Here is a 21,046-nt window from a genome sequence, read left to right as displayed (position 1 = left end):
TATTTTACTAACTTCGTGAAAATAACGTTAAAAGCTAAGGACGCTTAATTTTGCATCATGTGGTGGTGTTGATAGCTGAGAGACTAAAGGGTACATTCACTAGTCGGTCTTTGTCCCGAGTGCTGAGTGTTATGTGCCTTATGTCCGAGGCTTGATGCAAAACTACTATCAAGCCGAGGGTCTCACTGAAAGCAGCCTCTCTATTCCTACAGGGTAGAGGTAAGGTTGTCTACATCTTACCCTTCTCAGACCCTACCTTTGCTTTGCTATTGGTGGGATTAACTGAGTATGATGATGATGATGATATATACTATAACACTAATAACCGAACCCAAAACACTAACCAATTCATGGATTGTTGCTAAGAGCTACGGTTATGATATCTTAGACTGAAACATTTCATATTTGGACTTCCAATAGGCAAACTTGTGCCTATGAAGAACATGAATATGGTGTAAATTTAGGTGTTTGTCAAGACAACTTTTTGTGTATTTGCATACTAAACTAAGCATCCGCATACTCATTCTTAATTCAAAATTCATCGAACTCATACGCCTCGTTTATCCTTGTAGGATAACTAGGCGGTTCTCAACACCTTCAACTCATCAACTCACTTTCGTGGAATTTCTATGCAAACTGTGAGTATACTTGCCCCTTTTTACGCTTTAATCACTTTTGAGGTGTAACATGTATAACCTATCAAAAATTTACAATACACACAATCAAACATATTTAATCACTCAATCCAACAAACATGTTATTTGTTATGCTTAGGTTATTCATGCTAGACACTCATACATGCAAACTATAGACACTCATACATGCAAACTATTTATCATTAACTTAGCTAGCCCACCTTAACAATTATAGCGCTATAGGAGTAGTACACCGCCCGTTTGGGGTATTGTTAAGTTATTCAATCTTTACGGTCTCGCTCACTTCGGTAGCGAGGGATGCGCAATATACTGTCTCATTCACTTCGATGATGAGGGATGCACATTATTCAGTGAACACAAGGGTTTTACCTATAGTTATGCATGCTAGCATCAACTTAGTATACAAAATGCCATGTTGGATTTGAGACAATCTTTTATACGTATGCTATGTAGTCAAACTTGTATACTCACCAACTTTGTGTTGTATTTATTTTAATACATGTTGTAGGAAACGTATGTTGATGCTTGAAGAAATCTATGTAGGATGGATTTAGAAATGCATTTGAATTCTTTATTTCAATTCCAATGTTGTATTTGTGTAAGTTGAATTTGTTGTATTTTTTTTCCACTTCAAGACAATGTAATCCTTTTAGTATGTAATGAAACTTGGTTTATTTAAATATTGTCATATTAGCACGTTATGAAGTCTCGAGCAATCTTGTTTTTGTCTCACTCTGATATTTCCGCCATCAGTTGGGCTGTGACATGAAATTCGTACCATTGAATGTCTCGATCTGCAACTTCTCGTCTTCTAGCATCTCAAATGACTTAAACAAACAACAGAATCAAGAAAGTGAATAAACACGACCATGGCTCGAGCATGAACTTAATGGTTGTTCTAATGAACATTGTTAATCAACCGACCTGTTTTCACGGTCGTTTTTCACAAACTGACGGTTCTCGAGACATGCCGGTTAAAGTAGTCTCTGACACAAACTGTAAAACCAAAGAACTAGACAACGACTGAACTGTGGGCAGCTAATATGATCCTGGAAACCTAATCTCGATCGCATGCTCTAATCTCAGTGATATCTAACAAAAAAAGAGGGTGGCGGGAAACTACCGACTGGTCTCTAAATCGATGAGGAGGTTGACTCTCCAAACGATCGAATGGCTGGGCTAATTTGCTCAAGACTACCAATAACCAGGGCCGGCCCAAGCCCAAGTATTTTGAGGCTTGGGCCTTGGGCCACCAAATCTAAAGGGCCACCATGTTTAAAGAAATTAACTCTTACTTCTTCCGATTGTGAAACCATGTGTGAAATAAAACCAATCTCTCGAACTTTACTGAAATTCAAAAAACACTTAAAAATTTTCGAACCTTTCAGAAGTTATAAAACTATCAGTTGAAACCATAATTGAACAACAACTATCGTAATCAAATAGTAATAACAAGTAGGGGTGAGCAGAAAACCGAAATAACCGAATCGTAACCGAAATAACCGACAAAACCGAAACGAAACAAAAACCGACGGTTCGGTTTTCAGATTTTTAATAACCAAAAATTTCGATTCGGTTTTTGAATAACCATTTTCAATAAATGAAAAAAACCGAACCGAACCGATAAGTTACAATCCATATATTTTTAAGTTTAAGTTTAAGTTGTTTAAATGTTTAACCCAATGCTAGTAGAAATTATTAATTTTATTCTTGAATGTTAAGTGTTTATAATAAAAACATTACATGTTTATTTATAATTGAAGTGATCTATTTATTACCTACAAGAAATAACAAAATTTTGTATAAAAATTAAATGATCTTCAAATTATTATAAAAGAAAATGTCTTAATAGAAACTTTAGAGAAACATAAAAATAGATTAGAAGGTTAGGTTTATGTAAAAAATATTAGTTAAAGAAGTTAACTATAATAACTTAAATGTAAACATATAATAAAGATTCTTATATTTTAAATTATACTTTATATTTTTTTTGAATCTTACGTAATTTTGTTCCAAAAACCGAAATAACCGAAAAACCGAAATGACATAAAAACCGAAAAAACCGAAACCGAACGGTTTTAAAAAGCCAAAAACCGACATTTAAGTTTTGATTTTACCAAAAAACGAACCGAACCGAACCGAACCGAACCGTGCACATCCCTAAGAACAAGGCTTAGCTCTTATACCAGTTATTAGGATCAGGTTGTAAACACATACACAAATAAATTGCATAAATCAATGTAAAGAACATGAGGATTTACGTTGTTCAGTCTAAACTGACCTACGTCACGGGTGGTAACTAGATTATTGATTATTTGAGGTGATAATCATATTAAAAGTACATCAAATACATTTATAGAGACTTATTAGGGTTTGAAAACTTGATCCCTAAGTTAGACCCATGCAGGTCTTATTCAAATAGAGCTAGGGTCAGCTGGCAAAGCCCGTGCATATCTTTCAATCTTGATTAAAGGCAGGCCATAAGGCCTTCGAAACCCAACAGATTCATCTCTTAAAACGTGTTAAAAGATCGTTTATTATTTCACAGTATATTATTTTAGCGTACGTTTTCATCATGTATTTAGTTTAATTATATGTAATATATGCTGTCTAGTATATTAACGCTGATAGAAGATCGATGAAACTAGATACGCTCAACAGCGGTACCAATAGAGTCAAGTGACAATATAGCTTTTTTTTATATAGCATATACACAACGCAAACTCGACTAGCCCCGTAGATTTTTTACCGTAATCCTTTAAAAGACTTGCATTAAATGTTAATAAATCATATATTGTCTCCCTGGTTTATACATGTAATATCGTGTTTTCTAGAATCTTAGGTCGCTGGTTTAAACCTCCTATGTGACAACTTTTTATTAACCTTTTTAGTTATTTAATCATTTAACATTGTTGGTTCGTTTAATTTAGTCTCATCCTTGATCTGCTTACCATATCTTCAGCACATACACTCCAAATCAGTCACCTCAAAAAAATATTTTTCCAAGCTCTTCAAAGATGTTCTTCAGCTCCAACACTACATAGAAGTTCGGGGCAAGCTTTCAGATCGTTTAAACTTGATTCTTGATTGAAAATGAATGTTAATTGACTGAAATTAGTTGTCAAAACTTTGATGATCTTAGTTGTTTTTCATTGAAACTATAGCAATAAAACCACATAAATAGAATTAATAATTAATGAACACAAAACAAATAATTATGGGTTTGTAAATAAAATTTATATTATATATTTTGAGATGATTAATCGTAGGGACTTTGGGTTATCTCCGGATATACATTACATTTTATTTCAACTTTTTAAGCAATCAAGTCATTGCATGTGGTATCAAGTGGTATATGCATACCAAAGAAAATAAAGCTTAAAAAGTTAGATTTTTAACCAATTAAATTTAAAATTTGTAACCACCAACTAGTATGTAACGTGACAACTTGGCAAAGCCTAGTGGTACTAAAACATTTACTCTATATATACCATGCTATGAACCACATTATCATGCACACCACCTCAACACCATGTCTTCTCTCACAACATCACCAGCCACAGCCACCGGAACCACCACCAAAACCTACTCTTCTTCCTTTACCACCACCTCCCCCACCGTCTCTTCTTGGCCACTATTCTCAAAAACCTCCAAAAAATGTGCCATTCAGTCATTAAAACACAAAGTCTCATGCAATGCCGGTTCTTCTGAAAACCTACTAAACAACCTCGATCGTCGGAATGTTCTTCTCGGTCTAGGTGGTCTTGCTGGAGCGGTGAACCTTACATCGGTTCCCTCAGTTGGGGCGGCGCCTCTAGCCGCCCCTGATATATCGAAATGTGGGACGAACCCGCTTTCAGGGTTTAAGCCCGGGGAGAACACTCCTACAGGCGGAGATTGTTGTCCCCCGAACTCTACTCTGATTAAGGACTTTGAGTTTCCCACTAACCAGGCGTTTAAGGTCAGACCGGCGGCTCATTTGCTTAGTGCTAAGTACATTGCTAAGTTTAATGAAGCGATCAAACGTATGAAAGCATTGCCTGAGGATGATCCTCGGAACTTTTTGCAACAAGCTCATATTCATTGTGCTTATTGTAATGGTGCGTATACTCAGTCGTCCAGCGGCTTTCCGGATATCGAAATCCAGATTCATAACTCATGGCTGTTCTTCCCGTTCCATCGATGGTACGTACTATTAAACGAGTTTATTATCTATTAAATAGTTAGTTATTGTTCTATTTTTGTTGAATTAGGATAGGTATTTTTTAAATTAATATTTTGTTGCACATAAATACTAGCTAAATTTACATTTGTAAAGATTTAAACTACTACTTTTGTTAAGCACAAACACCACATATTAAGATAGGTATGTTTCATTATTATAAAATTAAGATATCAAACACCCACAGTCACTTTGAATATTATTGGATAAATATTAATGTTTTATTATTATAATGAAGAGATCTAGTTTTAGTTATTTAGTAAAGAGATCTTTTTTAGTTATTCACCGCACTATAAAATAACATTCTTCATTCATCAATATTGTTTGGATCTGATTTTCAGGTACCTTTATTGTTTTTTAATGAATCTTTACTCACTTCTAATTTACATCAAATCAATCCTAAACTACTTCTTACTTGGGATTTTCAGGTACCTTTACTTCTACGAAAGAATCTTGGGCAGTTTGATCGACGATCCCACATTCGCTCTACCATTCTGGAACTGGGACACTCCTGCCGGGATGACGATTCCGAAATACTTCAACGATCCGAAATCCGCACTCTTCGACACCAAACGAAACCAAGCACACTTAAAAGGCGTAGTCGACTTGGGCTACAACGGCAAAGACACCGACGCCACCGACATCGAAAAAGTGAAAAACAATCTCGCAATCATGTACCGCCAAATGGTCACAAACGCCACCGACCCAACCGCATTCTTCGGCGGCGAGTACCGGGCTGGAAAAGAACCTATTTCGGGAGGCGGGTCGGTTGAGCAAAGCCCTCACACCCCGGTTCACAGATGGGTCGGTGACCCGAGAGAACCAAACGGTGAAAACCTCGGAAACTTCTATTCCGCAGGTCGTGACACACTCTTTTATTGTCACCATTCCAACGTTGACCGAATGTGGTCGTTGTGGAAAATGTTGGGAGGCAAACATAAAGACATAACCGACACTGATTGGTTGAACACATCATTTGTGTTCTATGATGAAAACAAGAATCTTGTTCGGGTCTATGTTAAAGATTGTTTGTTAACCAACCAACTGGGGTATGATTACCAAAGAGTTGACGTACCATGGCTCAAAAGCAAGCCGGTCCCACGTGCACCAAGATCCGGAGTCGCTAAAAAACTCATTGGAAAGGTTAAAAAGTCAGACGACGTCGTTTTCCCGGTCAAACTTGACAAAACCGTGAAGGTTTTGGTCCCGCGAGCTAAGAAGTCGCGAAGCAAGAAGGAGAAGGAGGAGAAGGAGGAGATATTGATCATTCAGGGGATAACTTACGACAGTGAAAAGTATGTGAAGTTTGATGTGTATGTGAACGACGAGGATGACGATGATGACGCTGCTCCGGATCAGACTGAGTTTGCGGGAAGTTTTGCGCAGTTGCCGCATAAACATAAGGGGAAAACTTCGAGTAAGACCAACTTCCGGGCTGGACTTACGGAGCTGCTAGAGGAGCTTGAGGCTGATGATGATGAGAACGTTTTGGTCACGGTGGTTCCGAGATCCGGGTCTGAGGATATCACGATTGATGCGATCAAGATTATCTATGCTTAAGTTGAGGATTTGACGACGTTGCAGGGGTTCAATAATTATGTTAGGTTAGTTTGAGCCTTGATTAGTGATCAGGGTTTGTGTGTTTGGGTTAAAGTCCGAGGTTGTGTTATGCATGTCTCGGATCCTAAATAAATGTCTGTTTGATCAGTTGTGGTTAACTGGTTATGTATGTTGATGAGGATACGTCCCCTGGCCGGACCGAATCATCGCCATAAGCAAGAACCGAACCGCGACACGGACAAAACCGGACCTCGCATCATAAGACAGGACGAACGCTATAACGGTCCGGTGTAACCACCTGGGTCCCACTCCCATAACTGCCATGATAGCGACTGGTCCGACCCTAACTAACTCGCCACGTCAGCACACCCAAAAGCTATAAATACCCCGCCAAGGTCTCCAGCAATGGGTAATCGCTACTCTCTCTCTTCCTGACTTATTTCCTCCTCACAGATACTTATTCTCACGCCCGAGCTTGGTCACAGAGAGGCCCCCCTCCCTGTGACGAGGCTAACGGCGTTCTTGTCTCTTGTGATCTTGCAGGTCTCTTGTTGGATCATCTGAAGTTCTACTCTGGCCAGTCCGTATCAACTGGTTTCTGAGTCTTCAGTGGCGCCATCCCCTCGAATTCACATAATTCATTTCGTTGTTCTCATTTTTTCGAAGTAATGGCAGAATTACCAACAGTAGTCTCCACCAGTCCTTTCCCATCTTACAATGATATATGGGAAGGAAATGCTAATTCCACAATCGCCTCAGCGGCTCCGACAGGCTCCACATCGGCTTCTACAGCTGCAACTGTTGTGGGTGGAAGTTCTGTCACCACACTGTCCGTCACCGCTCCAGTCGTCACGCCACTACCGAGTTTCGACAACGCTTTCCTCTTAAGGAACGCTGATCTGTTGCGACAGTTACAGCAGCAACAGCAAAGAGATGAGATGCTGCAAAGTCTCCGAACAAACTTGTTTACCAGTGCTTACTCAGGGGGAAACCCTGTCTCCATCGGTCCTTTTGCTTCTGGATCTCTGGTAAGTTCTATGATCTCTACTTCTGTACCACATGTTACACAATTCTCATCCGTAACAAGTGCTCCGATGAATAACGGTCTAAACGACCTGTTTCTCCAGGGATCTCTGGGATTAAACCCCCAAGACCAAGAGCTGCTCATGCCATATCATCCCACGTCTATGACGTCGCAGTCGAAGTTCACGCTTCGGATTGTCAATGCTCCACTCCCACGTTAAAATTTTACGACGGTACGTCCGACCCGGACGACCACATGTTCGCATTTGCCGGAGCAGCTAAGGTCGAGCAATGGCCAATGCCGGCTTGGTGTCTTATGTTCGCTCAAACTCTCACCGGATCGGCTAGAGTTTGGTTCGATGGGTTGCCAGAGGGGTCGATCGATCACTTCGAGGACTTCCGACGTATATTCTTGCAAAACTTTTGTCAGCAGCGTCGCTGCAAAAAAGATATTACTGAGGTACACCACATCAAGCGCCGCGACGGAGAGTCCGTAGAAGATTTCATAGACCGTTTCAACCGAGAAAGTATGCAGATAAGTGGAGCAGTAGACCAGCTCCGAGTATCGGGTTTCTGTCATGGTGTACGGAACAATCAATTGGTGGAAAAACTTCACGAAGATCTCCCAAAGACCATGGAGACGCTCATGGAACGGGCTCGAGCTTTTGTTCGGGGGAAGAGTGCTTGCGGCCAACCGAACGAAGCAACTGCCAGGAGCTCCAAAGCCCGAACCACGTCATGGAGACGGAACGCGTCGCCACCAAAAGATAGGAGCAGTAATTGGAACAGAAACCGTGGTCCGTATCAAAAATCTGATCGAAGCAGTTTCCGAACAGGAAACGTGCGATTCAACAGTTTCTCTGAATTATCAAAATCACCGAGCGAAATTCTCAGCACGGAAAACACTCGATTTCCCACGCCATCAAAGCAACGGCCTACCTCAGATAAGCACTCCAAGAAATATTGTGAATACCACCGCGACAAAGGCCATACAACCGATGAATGTTGGGCTTTAAAGCAAGAAATCGAAAAGGCCGTCCGATCCGGTAAACTCTCACATCTTGTAAAGGAAGTAAAAGATGGAAAGAAGCCAGCAACAGTGGTTGACAATCCGAACACCGAACCAGGAATCAATATGATCCGGTCAGTAGAACCGAGAGGAGTTAAACGATCGAACCAACATATGGCAGCATGGATGCGTCAGCCGATGTATTTTCCTCCGGTCGATCCCGAAGATGCTCGGGACGGACCGATCACAATTTCAGCTGTTGTCGCCGGGCACATGGTCCGACGTATTTACGTAGATGGGGGAAGCGCCTTCGAGATCATGTATATCCAGTGTTTCCAACAGCTGAATCCCCAAACAAAAAGGAAGCTGATTGAAGTATCCACCCCATTGATAAGCTTTTCAGGAGAAGTAGTCCGTCCGATAGGACAGATTACTCTTCCAACCACATTCAAAGAAGGTAGCAAAAGTCGGACGGTGCCACTAACTTTCCTTGTTGTTCGAACTCATTCTTCTCACAACATAATACTTGGGCGCCCCGGATTGCGAGCTCTAGGAGCAATCAGTTCGACAATACACGGAGCTATTAAGTTCCCTACCGAAGCCGGAGTTGCAACCATCTGTTCAGAGTCGAACTCATTGGTCGCCGAAGTAAGACATACAGCCGAATCGAGCTCTAAGAAGTCTGAAGTACCTACGGAGCTATGGGCAATCAACCCAGACTTCCCCGAACAACAAGTGGCTATCGGGGCACAGCTCCCAAAACGAACAAAGAAACTTTTATGGGAATTGCTAAGCAACTCGATAGATGTCTTTGCGTGGCAGCATTCTGATATGCAAGGAGTCCCCAGATCGATGGCACAACATCACCTGAATGTAAAAGATTCAGTCAAGCCAATAGCACAAAGAAAGAGACACATGGCACCGGATCGAGCAAAAGCCATAGCAAAAGATGTTAAAAGTCTCCTAGACGCGGGAATCATTCGGGAGGTTCGGTATCAAACATGGGTATCAAACCCCGTGATGGTACGGAAAAAAGATAACTCATGGAGAATGTGCATCGACTTTACCGATCTAAACAATGCGTGCCCGAAAGATTGTTTCCCTCTCCCAGAGATCGATGAGAAGATTGACTCCGTTGCAACATTCAGGCTAAAATGTTTCCTGGACGCTTACAAAGGCTATCACCAAATACAAATGGCGGTCGAAGATGAGGATAAGACGGCCTTCGTCACCAATGAAGGGGTGTTTTGTTTCAAAAAGATGCCGTTCGGCTTGAAAAACGCCGGTGCTACGTACCAGCGCCTGATGAACAAAGCTTTTAAGGACCAGATCGAACGAAACGTAGAGGTGTACGTCGATGACATCGTGATAAAAAGCCATGATGAGGCCGCCATGCTGAAAGATATACTCGAAACATTTACTCGGCTCCGAAGCATTAACATGAAGTTGAATCCGAAAAAATGTACATTCGGGGTGGAAGAAGGCAAGTTCCTCGGGGTCATGGTTGGGTCAAAAGGCTTACGAGCCAACCCCGACAAAATTGACGCCGTTCTTACAATGAAGCCCCCGACATCAATTAAAGAAATTCAGTCCTTAAACGGACGATTAGCTGCTCTCCATCGCTTTTTATCAAAAGCTGCAGACCGATCGCTCCCATTCATGGACGTTCTCAGAAAAAGCTTTAGATCGGAGTTTAAATGGACGGGAGAGGCCGCGCGAGCTTTTGAAGAACTTAAAGAATGTCTGGGCACCTTGCCAACCCTCACCGTACCAGAAGAAGACGAAGTATTAACGGTGTATTTAGCTGCATCATTCGGAGCCATCAGCGCGGTATTAGTTGCCCACCGAACGGGAAAACAAATCCCCATTTACTATGTAAGCCGAACGTTGAAGGATTACGAAACAAGATACTCAAACTTGGAAAAGTTAGCCTTGGCCTTAGTCCATGCTTCAAGAAGGCTTCGTCGATATTTTCAGGCCCATCCAATCGAGGTACGAACGGACCAAAGAATCCAACACGTTCTCAGACGACCCGAGGTCTCAGGCCGAATGGCGAAGTGGGCAATTGAGTTGGGCGCATTCAACATTACCTTCCGAACAAAAGGTCCGTTAAAAGGACAGGTAATAGCGGATTTTTTGGTCGAAATACCGGAAGAAAAAGAAACTGAGGAGGCAGGTAAAGCTCCGGAGAAGCCATGGTCTTTATATACCGATGGTGCCTCTAGTGCCGAAGGGTCAGGAGCGGGCCTAATTCTCACCGATCCAGACGGAACGGATGTAACGTATGCGCTCCGACTAGAATTCAAAAGTTCCAACAACGAGGCTGAGTATGAAGCCCTCCTGGCTGGCCTACGCCTAGCACAAAAAGTCGGAGCCAAGAATGTTGTGGCCCATGTAGACTCGCTGCTCGTAGCAAATCAGGTAAATGGAGAATACGAGGCGAGGGAACCAAACATGATCGAATATCTTGAGCAAGTAAGGCAAGTAATGGCTTTGTTCGAAGCATGTAGGGTCGAACACATCCCCCGAAGCAAAAACAAAAAAGCGGATGCATTAAGCAAATTGGCATCAGTGTCATTCAGCCACTTGGCCAAAGAAGTAAGAGTGGAAGTTTTAGCTACACCGTCAATCGCAGCTCCGCAAGTAATGCAAGTTGAAGTTCCATCACAAACATGGATGACGCCGATAATTAATTATTTGGTGCATGATGTTCTGCCAACTGACAAAGCGGAAGCAAGAAAGGTCCAGATCAACTCCCTCCAGTATCAGATACAGGAAGGAGGCTTATACCGAAAGACCTTTCTCGGACCATTGCTAAAGTGTCTGGATCCGGAGCAAGCTAGTTACATCATACGGGAAATACACTATGGCATCTGCGGTATCCATGCCGGGCCCAAAATGATCGTAACAAAGGTAAAAAACGCAGGGTATTACTGGCCCGGAATGCACGAAAGCGCCGTGAAAGAGCTCCAGCAATGTGACGAATGTCAAAGGCACGCACCTATCAGTCTCCGAGCTAAAAATGAAATGATTCCAGTAACCGCCGCTTGGCCCTTTCAAAAATGGGGCGTCGATATAGTCGGACCTTTCCCGAGATCGAGCGGAAGCGCACAATACCTGTTGGTTGCAGTGGATTATTTTACTAAGTGGGTAGAAGCTCGTCCATTCACAACCATCTCCGGCTATAACGTGACACGATTTTTCTGGGAGCAAATAGTATGCCGATTCGGCCTGCCGCTCTACATCATAAGCGACAATGCAAAACAATTCGCGGAAAATCCCTTCAAACGGTGGTGTGAAAGTTTAAAAATCAACCAAGTTTTCTCCTCGGTTGCTCACCCCCAGGGCAACGGGCAGGTGGAGCAGATTAATCGTCGCATCGTTGATGGCATAAAAAGAAGGTTAGGGCAGGAAGGAAAAGGCTGGGCGGATGAATTACCAAACGTCTTGTGGGCGCACCGAACATTGCACAAAACCAGCAACGGTGAAACACCGTTCAGCCTGACCTACGGAACTGAAGCAGTGATTCCGGCCGAGATTGGACTCCCAAATCAAAGGCACAAGAATTGGGAAGAAAACGAACGCGAACTCCGGTCCAACCTCGACCTACTGGAAGAGCGCCGAAACATAGCCGCGATCAAAGAGGCTCGGTACAAAGAAAAAATCGAGAAGTATTACAATGCACGGGCTAAAATCTATAAGTTTAAAGTCGGAGACTACGTGCTCCGAAACAACGACGCAAGTCGCGTCGAAGCCCCCGGCAAACTTACCCCAAAATGGGAGGGGCCATACCGAGTCAAGGAAGCCAGTGAGAAGGGCTCGTATGTGCTAGAAAAGCTTGACGGAACCCCAGTGCCTCGAACATGGAATGGGGTACACTTAAAAAAGTGCTTCATGTAAGCAACCAGCTACGGCCGAGGAAGATCGCTAATTTACATTTTAGTATTTCCAGATTTCAATATGTAAATCGGGAGGGTATACCCCGATAATTTGTTACTTCCTTTGTAATCGGGATGTTTTTTCCCCGAGTTAATCAATAAAGCGATCTATATCTTTATAAACATAAAGGTAGCATACGTACAAGTTCGAACAAAAATTCTAAACGTGCACGAACGGGCCACGACCCATGCCTCGCGCTGATCGAGAAGGCTTAAATAGTTAAAAAGAAAATTGAAATCTATTGAGCAGGTGAAGCACTTCATCTGGTGCGATCACCAAGATTAAAAGTATAAGGCAAAGGTTTGGACGCAAACCGATGCTAAGTAACTGAGTTAAAAATAAACGACTTAACACAAAAGATAGTCATACGTCTTTGTGGAGCAATTTAAAACCTACTTCGAACAAAGCATACTGATAGAACAAACTGTACGGTTACAAAGATAGAGCATTTAAACATGAGCTATATTATCATCATCTCCAACAATGGGAAGTTTACTTCTTTGTTGAATAACCGATAGGGGCTCGTCTAATAAGTCAGCCACCTTGTCGAGCACGGAGATATTAAGCTCATCAAAAGCTTTCACCGCAGCGTCTAGGGCACTTTGAGCTCCAGCATCATAACCTGGAACCTCTTCCGCAGAGCCAACTAGATTCTGTGCGGCCTTAAAACCCTGTTTTATCCCCTCATTCGCCCCAACTGCATTAACGCTGTTGACAAGATCAGAAACCACCTTCTCCAATTCGGGGCTCTGATGCACCAGCTTAACAACCCATGCGACCCCATCTGTCAAAAACCATTGCTTGGTAAGTTTCAGCTCCGACAGTTCCGCGTATGCTTCGATCATATCACGCTCGCACCGGATCAACATTCCTCTAGCTTCATCAATTGTTGTCTTGTGCGATTCGATCTCCCTGTCGCGAGCTCTCTCAATTTCGCCTTTAGCTGCAAAGGAACGACGTTCAAAAGGATCAACAATGACAATATAAGAAGAAGAAGAAAGAAGCAAAGATCATGAACATACCATCAGATAAACGGTGGTAGTCAGCCAGAAGTTGGTCATGAGACGCCTGCATTTCTTTAAGCTCGGCTGCATGCTTCATCTCTACACCGGTTAACTTTTTCTCTAAATCAGCAACTTTCGACTTAAAAATCTCCAAATCCTGAAGAGCTTTGTCTCGAGCCTCGTAAGCGGCCGCAGCCGACGCTTGGGATGATTTGTTAACTTCCTTGGCCTCTAAATTTTGCTCTTTCAAACGATCAACCTGAGCTCGAAGAGAATTCAATTCCTGTTTCGTTTTCGAACGGATGTTATCTTCTTTTTCCAAGTTAGCAACCTCACGTCGAAGCTTGTTGCAATTTGACTCCGATTCAATCCAACGTTTATACGTTTCCACCACCAATGAGTTAGATTGTGCCTGATTCACCATAAGGGCGTTTCCAAGTTCCGGACCACTCATCTTTCGATAATGAGAATGTTCCGCTGGAGTCCCAAAATGGAACAGTGCCATCTTCGCCGACAAAGCGTCCACTATCCGATCCTTGTTCGTCAACGACCACTCCGGGATGTACTTCTCCAATGCCCTAGCCGAATCCATATCCTCAATGCCGCCCGAACCTAACTCCCGTGATAAGAAAACAGCTTCAGTGTTAAACCATAAAGGGGACGAAGAGGCACTGTCCCCACCATCAACAGGTTTGGGACTCGGCCTTGACACGTTAGAGGCAACCCCCGTGGTAAACTTACCCGAAGGAGATGGTTCGATTCTTTTAGGATCGGAGGTACGAACATCAGTAACAACTTTAATGCCTCCTCCTCCAAAGGACAATGGACTAGACGGAATGTTTTGCGGATGGTCCCTGGGGGTACGACCCTCATGAAGATGAGCATCCAAATTTTCTAACACACCCCCAGCGGCAGAAAACCCAGTAACTTGGTCATCATCATCATCCAGAGTAATAGTTTTAAGATCTAACTTCGTTTTCTTCTGTTTAAGCTTCGGACCAGATTTAGACGAAGCCCTCTTCCTTTTTAAAGTAATATGAGGCTCCCCACCTTCATTCGCATCCTCTTCATCACCATCGTCGCCCTCCTCCAAGTTTTCGGCACGATCTCCTTCGTCTCCCACCGATAAATGAATTCCTTCATCCTCAATTATAAACTTAGAACCCGATCCTTTTGACCCGATCGAAGCACCCCCTTTTCCTTTACCCTCACCGCTGCCAGTTGCCGTCACAATCTGAGCCGCAGTAACATTCCCTATTTGCGCCGAAGGGTTCGGACCCGCACTCCCTTGGACGTTTAAACCTCCTCGATCGTCCAGAGCTTCCGGTTCCCGAATCTGATAAAGATTATCGTTCACCACGGTTAGATACGGAGGATCGCTCTTCGGTGTCCTCGTAGCGCGAAGCTCAAGCTCTTTGGAGTCAAAGGACTTCAACCTTAACGCCTCTCTCAAACCCATAACTGCAAAAAAGATAAACAAGCAGCATCCAAAGTTCGGTACGGTGTATATATATAAAAAAAAAAAAAAGAAAAAAAATTTTGAGAGACGCGGCAAGTGCCACGACCAAAAAGTAAGAAGCATGACTAACCCTCTCCGTCCCACCTAAGGGTAGGATACCACGCCAGCTCGGACCAAATCGTGCTGATCCGTCCCATAACAAGAATGTGTTCCGGATAACTTTGAATGCGACCTGCTTCCTTAATCAAGGCTGCATATAAGGTCCTGTTAAAATCGAAGTCCTTAGGGAGAGAAGACGGGAGTTTCATCTTCTTAGTCCTCCAAACCATGAACTCCGGAACGCATCGGTCATCAACATAGAAGAATCGTTCTTTCCAGTCCTTTATACTAGTAGTAATCCATGTATAGCAGCAGGAGTCCTTATCTCTGACCTCAAAGGTATACCAGTTATCGGACCGATTCAACTTGTAAAAAGCCCGGAACACATCCAAGTCCGGTTCGGACCCTAAGCCACGACAAGACAGCTCAAAATGACACACCTTGGCAAGGCCAAAAGGGTTCATCTGAGTAATATGCACCTCGTGAAACGTGAGAACCCCGACCAAGAACTTCGTCAGAGGGAGGCGGTAGTTACAATAATCAAACAAGCGCGTGTACACCCCAATCTTCCCCGGAGGAAACGGAAAAATAGGGTTATCCTTTTTAGGGAGGACAGGGTGCAGAGATGCAGGGATTGCATACCTTTCTATATACCAATCTAAACCATTTTTAGTTAAAGTATTAAAACAACCGGACAAGTTGTTTTTCGACGCCATAGTAGGAAGAAGCTAACCTGTATTTGTAGACCGCCCGCTCTCGGAGAAGAAAAGGTAAAGAAGATGAGGAAGATAAAGAGTAAAAAGGAGAAGGAAGTAAAAAGGTAAAAAATAGATTATTCTGCCCCCTTTATATAGGGATAAAGAAACCGACTTCGAACCACCAATCAGGCGGCGACACGTCATGATGGATGACACCCATCAGCCATCACATCAGGCGGGAAAAGTAAAAACGACCGTCGGTTACCCAACTATGGTCACCGCCTTGAAATTCAAAATTCAAAAACAAAAAAGAAAAAAAAAGCGACAAAACCGGAGACGTTTTAACCGCCAAGATAACACTGTTATAGTTCGAAGCTGTTATCTAAGACACACCACGAACTAGGGGGACTTGATGAGGATACGTCCCCTGGCCGGACCGAATCATCGCCATAAGCAAGAACCGAACCGCGACACGGACAAAACCGGACCTCGCATCATAAGACAGGACGAACGCTATAACGGTCCGGTGTAACCACCTGGGTCCCACTCCCATAACTGCCATGATAGCGACTGGTCCGACCCTAACTAACTCGCCACGTCAGCACACCCAAAAGCTATAAATACCCCGCCAAGGTCTCCAGCAATGGGTAATCGCTACTCTCTCTCTTCCTGACTTATTTCCTCCTCACAGATACTTATTCTCACGCCCGAGCTTGGTCACAGAGAGGCCCCCCTCCCTGTGACGAGGCTAACGGCGTTCTTGTCTCTTGTGATCTTGCAGGTCTCTTGTTGGATCATCTGAAGTTCTACTCTGGCCAGTCCGTATCAACTGGTTTCTGAGTCTTCATATGTAATATGGGGTTTTCAGTTTATGCCCCAAGTAATAGTAGTTATGATTTAAATAATTTCTTTTATCCCTATCTTGGTGTGTTTTTCTTTCATAGAAATTTACTTGGATTGGCATGTAGAATGTTTTAAGAGTTAACAACCGTCTTTTTCAAAGAAAGGAAGGTATTACATACTTCCTAAGATAAAGAACAAAACAATCTAACTTAATTAATGACATGAAAGAATGACATGGCCGACACAGAATTAATATGATTAAATTCTGTGTAAACGGGTTCTCGAGTCACAGCCGGGTTAATCTTATATGCACATGTGACATGTTTAACTATACGGCCACTTAAATTGACTGGGTATGTCATTTAAAATTTCAAAAATAAAAAAGAATAATTACCATTACGTTGTATATATAGCTCATAAATGCAGTTTTAAGACAAAATATTAAATACAAATAATTTTAACGTATAAAATGTACGAACTAAAAGGTTTTGCTGAAAAAACGCGTTGGTATTTTTGTAATTATTTACTCGTAGAGTAATTATCAAAATTACTTTACAAATGATCTTGCACAGTAATTTTGATCTTCTAAAGTTATTTTGTAAAATGTTCTTATAGAGTAATTTTGATCTTGTAGCGTAATTATCAAAATTACTCTACAAGTGTATCAAAATTACTCTTCAAGTTTATCAAACAACATGCAATTACAAGATCAAAATTACCATATAAGATCATTTGTAGAGTAATTATGATACTTTACAAAATTACTCTACAGAATCAAAATTACCGTACAAGAACATTTTACAAAACTATTCCACAATTACCCTACAAGATCATTTGTAGAGTAATTTTGATAATTACTGTATGAGTAAATAATTACAAAAATATCAACGCGTTTTTTTAGTTTTTTCATATCTTTCGTACGTTTTGTACAATAAGATACTTTGTACGTAAACTATACTCTTAAGATATAAACATGTAAGAAACTAAAATAAAATAATTTTTCTAGTTGAACATGTTATGTTTTTTCAACTCTTTAAAATGTGTGTTGTGTTTGGTTTTATGTACTTATACGGATTTTGAGTTCGTTTTGTGTTTGATTTTAACCCGTCAATATGAGAATACGACTCATTTAACACCCGGACAAAACATTACATTGCACCCAATGTGCAGCACATCTGGCCTGGGTTCTAAATTCTAATACATTTAGTCGTGTGTGTGAACATACGAGAACACGTAATAAATCTAATGCCCTATTTATTGTAATTACAAAATGGTAAATTTAGTATTAGTATATATAACAACTAGGGTATTGTCTTAAAAACAGTGCATTGTTGCTAACCTGTGCTTCAAGTATTTTTTTAAGCTGCTAAACACACATCATTTATTTAATGATTGAAAAAGAATTGGATCATTTGCAACCTTTCATCATTTTTTAAATTCATATTTTAACATTTTAAGGTATCTTTTATTTAATTTTCGTGACATATGTCTTTTACTCTTTTTAATTTTAGTTAACTTGACTTTTTTTAATAGTTTGCATTTATTAACTTTATTTAAAGTGAACACACGACTCGACTAAGTAATTTTTTTTAGCTAGACATTTTGGTATATACGTGTATTCAAAATAGAATATTTTTTGGTATCGTAAGTTATACGAGTGTCGTTACCATGACGAACCGAACAAGTTCTAACAGAGCAATTAACATCAATACTGGTATTGGTATGACTGGAGTCGGTATGGATATCCATTAGAGATTATGTTTTTCAATCGATATAAAACATGTGTCAATATTCTTTGGACATAGCAAGATTTAATTTTTTAGGTTTTCTGTTTCGACTGCTATAACGAATGTCGATACCGTAAAAGACTAGACCGAATCGATACCGTTCAAATTCCCGTCACGTAGCGACGGGGTATCCCGCTAGTTATATACACTAGGTTTTTTTTCCGTCGCGCGTTGCGGCGAAACAGAGCAAATGATAATGTAAAATAATCGTTATTTGAAAATGTAGATGTTGTTTAGAAATTCAAACCATTATAATCGGTTTAGTTTATCATCATATCATTTTACGATACCAAATAAATACTTTTATTTTTAAATATAATAAAACTTATACTAATCGAGGGTAAAAATTAAGTACAACTACGTACTTAATTTTGAAAAAAAAAATTAATGAACATAAGTTATTAAAGAAATATCAAATTAATTGATAAAGTAAAGATGATTTAAAAAATGAAAAAATAATTAACAAAAACAAAAATAAATGATAAAGGAAATATGACTTTAGAAACGGAAAAAAAGAAAATACTTTAAAAGCTAAAAGTAAATAGGAAAAAATAAAAATATGTTAAAATTTAAAAGTAAATATTAAAAATAATATATTGATATAATAAAATATTAATAAGGCTATATATTATTTTAAATTTAAAATTACTATTCATGGCATTTAAAAGCTAAAAGTATATAGGAAAAATGAAAATATATTAAAATTTAAAAGAAAATATTAAGAATAATATATTGATATAATAAAATATTAATAAAACTGTATATTATTTTAAATTTAAAATTACTATCTATGGTTTTTCGAAAACTATATATATAAAATAAAATTGCACATTCTATTTGAAAATTTCCTTTTATTTCATATTTGCACAAATTTGCTTTATTTCTAAAAAATGATGATCACAGACGGATATAGTTCTTCTTTATAATAGCAACTCCTTGATTTTATAATATATATATAACAATTTAATATAACAATTTTCTTTTCTAATAAAATTAGAGATGAGTAAACTGCCATTTTGGTCCCTGTGGTTTGGTCACTTTTACCACTTTAGTCCAAAACTCAAACTTTTTGCATCTGGGTCCCTGTGGTTTCAATTTTATTGCCATTTTGGTCCAAAAATGAAATCGGATCATATTTTTCTTATAAAATCCTACAATTTTGTCCTTTTCCTCAGAGGTAAACCAGGTCATATTTGTCTTATAAAATATGGTATTTATTTATAAAAGAGAAATGATCATTTTGCCCCTGCGGAAAATGACAAAATAGCAGGATTTTATAAGGCAAATATGACCTGATTTCATTTTTGGACCAAAATGGCAATAAAACTAAAACCATAGGGACCCAGATGCAAAAAGTTTGAGTTTTGGATTAAAGTGGCAAAAGTGACCAAACCACAGGGACCAAAATGGCAGTTTACTCATTAGAGAATGTAAGTTACATTTTATCGAACATTTTGTAATAAAAAAAAGCAAAACGCGCGGAGAGGAATATAAGTTACACGTTTTTCATTATCAAATCATGGTCATTGATTTACATTTGTTTATTGATAATTAAGGGCTAGAATTAGTTCACTAGTGTTCACAATTAAGGGGTTGTTCACAAATGAACCTAACCCTTATATAGGGTGGGAGATGGTTACGAAGTTCATTTTTCCTACAAAGTGTAAAAATTCATAAAACACACTCAAAACCCATAAATAACAAAGTGAAGATTACTAAAATGTCATATTTGTGGGTTTTATGTTGTGTTTTGGACGATAAGGCTTTGATTATCGAATGACTAACGTTTGTGTGCTTTATGTTGATTATCATGTTGTGTTTTATATTCATAGTTCTACGATGGTGTGTTTGAAGTTTTTATGGACTGTTGGGGTTTGGAGATTGTATTTTAGTGATCTTCACTCTGTTATTTGTCGGTTTTGAGTGTGCGTTATGGCTGAATTTGTGATGTTTTATGACTTTGTACACTTTGTATGAAAAATGGACTTTGTATACGATTTGGTTGTAGATGTGGTTGGGAAAATAATAGAAGGTAAACGCGATCGATGTTCTTTTGAACTTTCTCTTCAGGATAAGACGTAAGTTATTATTTATGTAAGAAAATACTATTATTAAAAAAACTTTAACCCAAAATCGTTATATAAAGTGGTCACACAATACAAATGTTTTTGTCCGCCTTGAAGCCTTCCGATGTTATACGTACCAGAGATATTTAAATTATGGATCGTTATTAAAGTTTGTGTTTATGTTAGAAACTTTTGTTGCTGTTATATGTTTAGTTGTGGAATACTAAAGTCTATGTTGGTGTTTTGTGTTTTCATTTTTGTTTCCCTCATATTGAAGTAATGTGCTAATTGCCTTTTTGTTTCCTTCCTATTGTAGAAGTATACTTTACTTTGTCTAATCTTATATTATGTTGTTACAAGTATGTTATATCACTTGATTTACATGTAATGGTTACAACTATTTTCCACCAAACTATAATCTTGTTGGATTGGACAACTAAATAATCATTATTTGTGTTAAACAAAGGTATAACAATGGCTGACCTTCCTGTTGATAAATTGTGTTTGAGTTATTAACGAGGGTCACAGAGAAGGATGTAGGTCGTTCTAAGAGTGTTTGTAAAGAATGGTATGCGTTACTGTCAAAACAAGATTTCGTAAGGGTACATTGTTCTCGCTCATTAATTTCATCTAACCAGAGAGTTCTCTTAATTGAAGACCTAGCATGCTCTGTTCATCCTA

The 21,046-nt window shown here is 40.0% G+C and overlaps 1 protein-coding gene across 1 annotated transcript; it reads left to right on the top strand.

Moving 5' to 3' along the window:
• The first annotated feature begins 4,157 nt into the window (after positions 1-4,157).
• Positions 4,158-6,596, top strand: LOC110886042 (polyphenol oxidase I, chloroplastic). The gene is made up of 2 exons (XM_022133802.2): positions 4,158-4,841; positions 5,307-6,596. The coding sequence occupies exons 1-2, from the start codon at positions 4,189-4,191 to the stop codon at positions 6,436-6,438; spliced, it is 1,785 nt and encodes a 594-aa protein (XP_021989494.1). The 5' UTR covers positions 4,158-4,188; the 3' UTR covers positions 6,439-6,596.
• Positions 6,597-21,046: the final 14,450 nt, after the last annotated feature.

This window comes from Helianthus annuus, chromosome 10, assembly GCF_002127325.2.
Source record: "Helianthus annuus cultivar XRQ/B chromosome 10, HanXRQr2.0-SUNRISE, whole genome shotgun sequence".
NCBI lineage: Eukaryota > Viridiplantae > Streptophyta > Magnoliopsida > Asterales > Asteraceae > Helianthus > Helianthus annuus.
The sequence above is the reverse complement of the archived record's forward strand: the minus strand, read 5'-3'. Positions and strand labels throughout refer to the sequence as shown.

Coding starts and splice junctions, on each gene's coding strand:
- LOC110886042 (XM_022133802.2), top strand. CDS start 4,189: ATGTCTTCTCTCACAACATCACCAGCCACAGCCACCGGAACCACCACC. Junction 4,842..5,306: donor TTCTTCCCGTTCCATCGATG/GTACGTACTATT, acceptor TGGGATTTTCAG/GTACCTTTACTTCTACGAAA.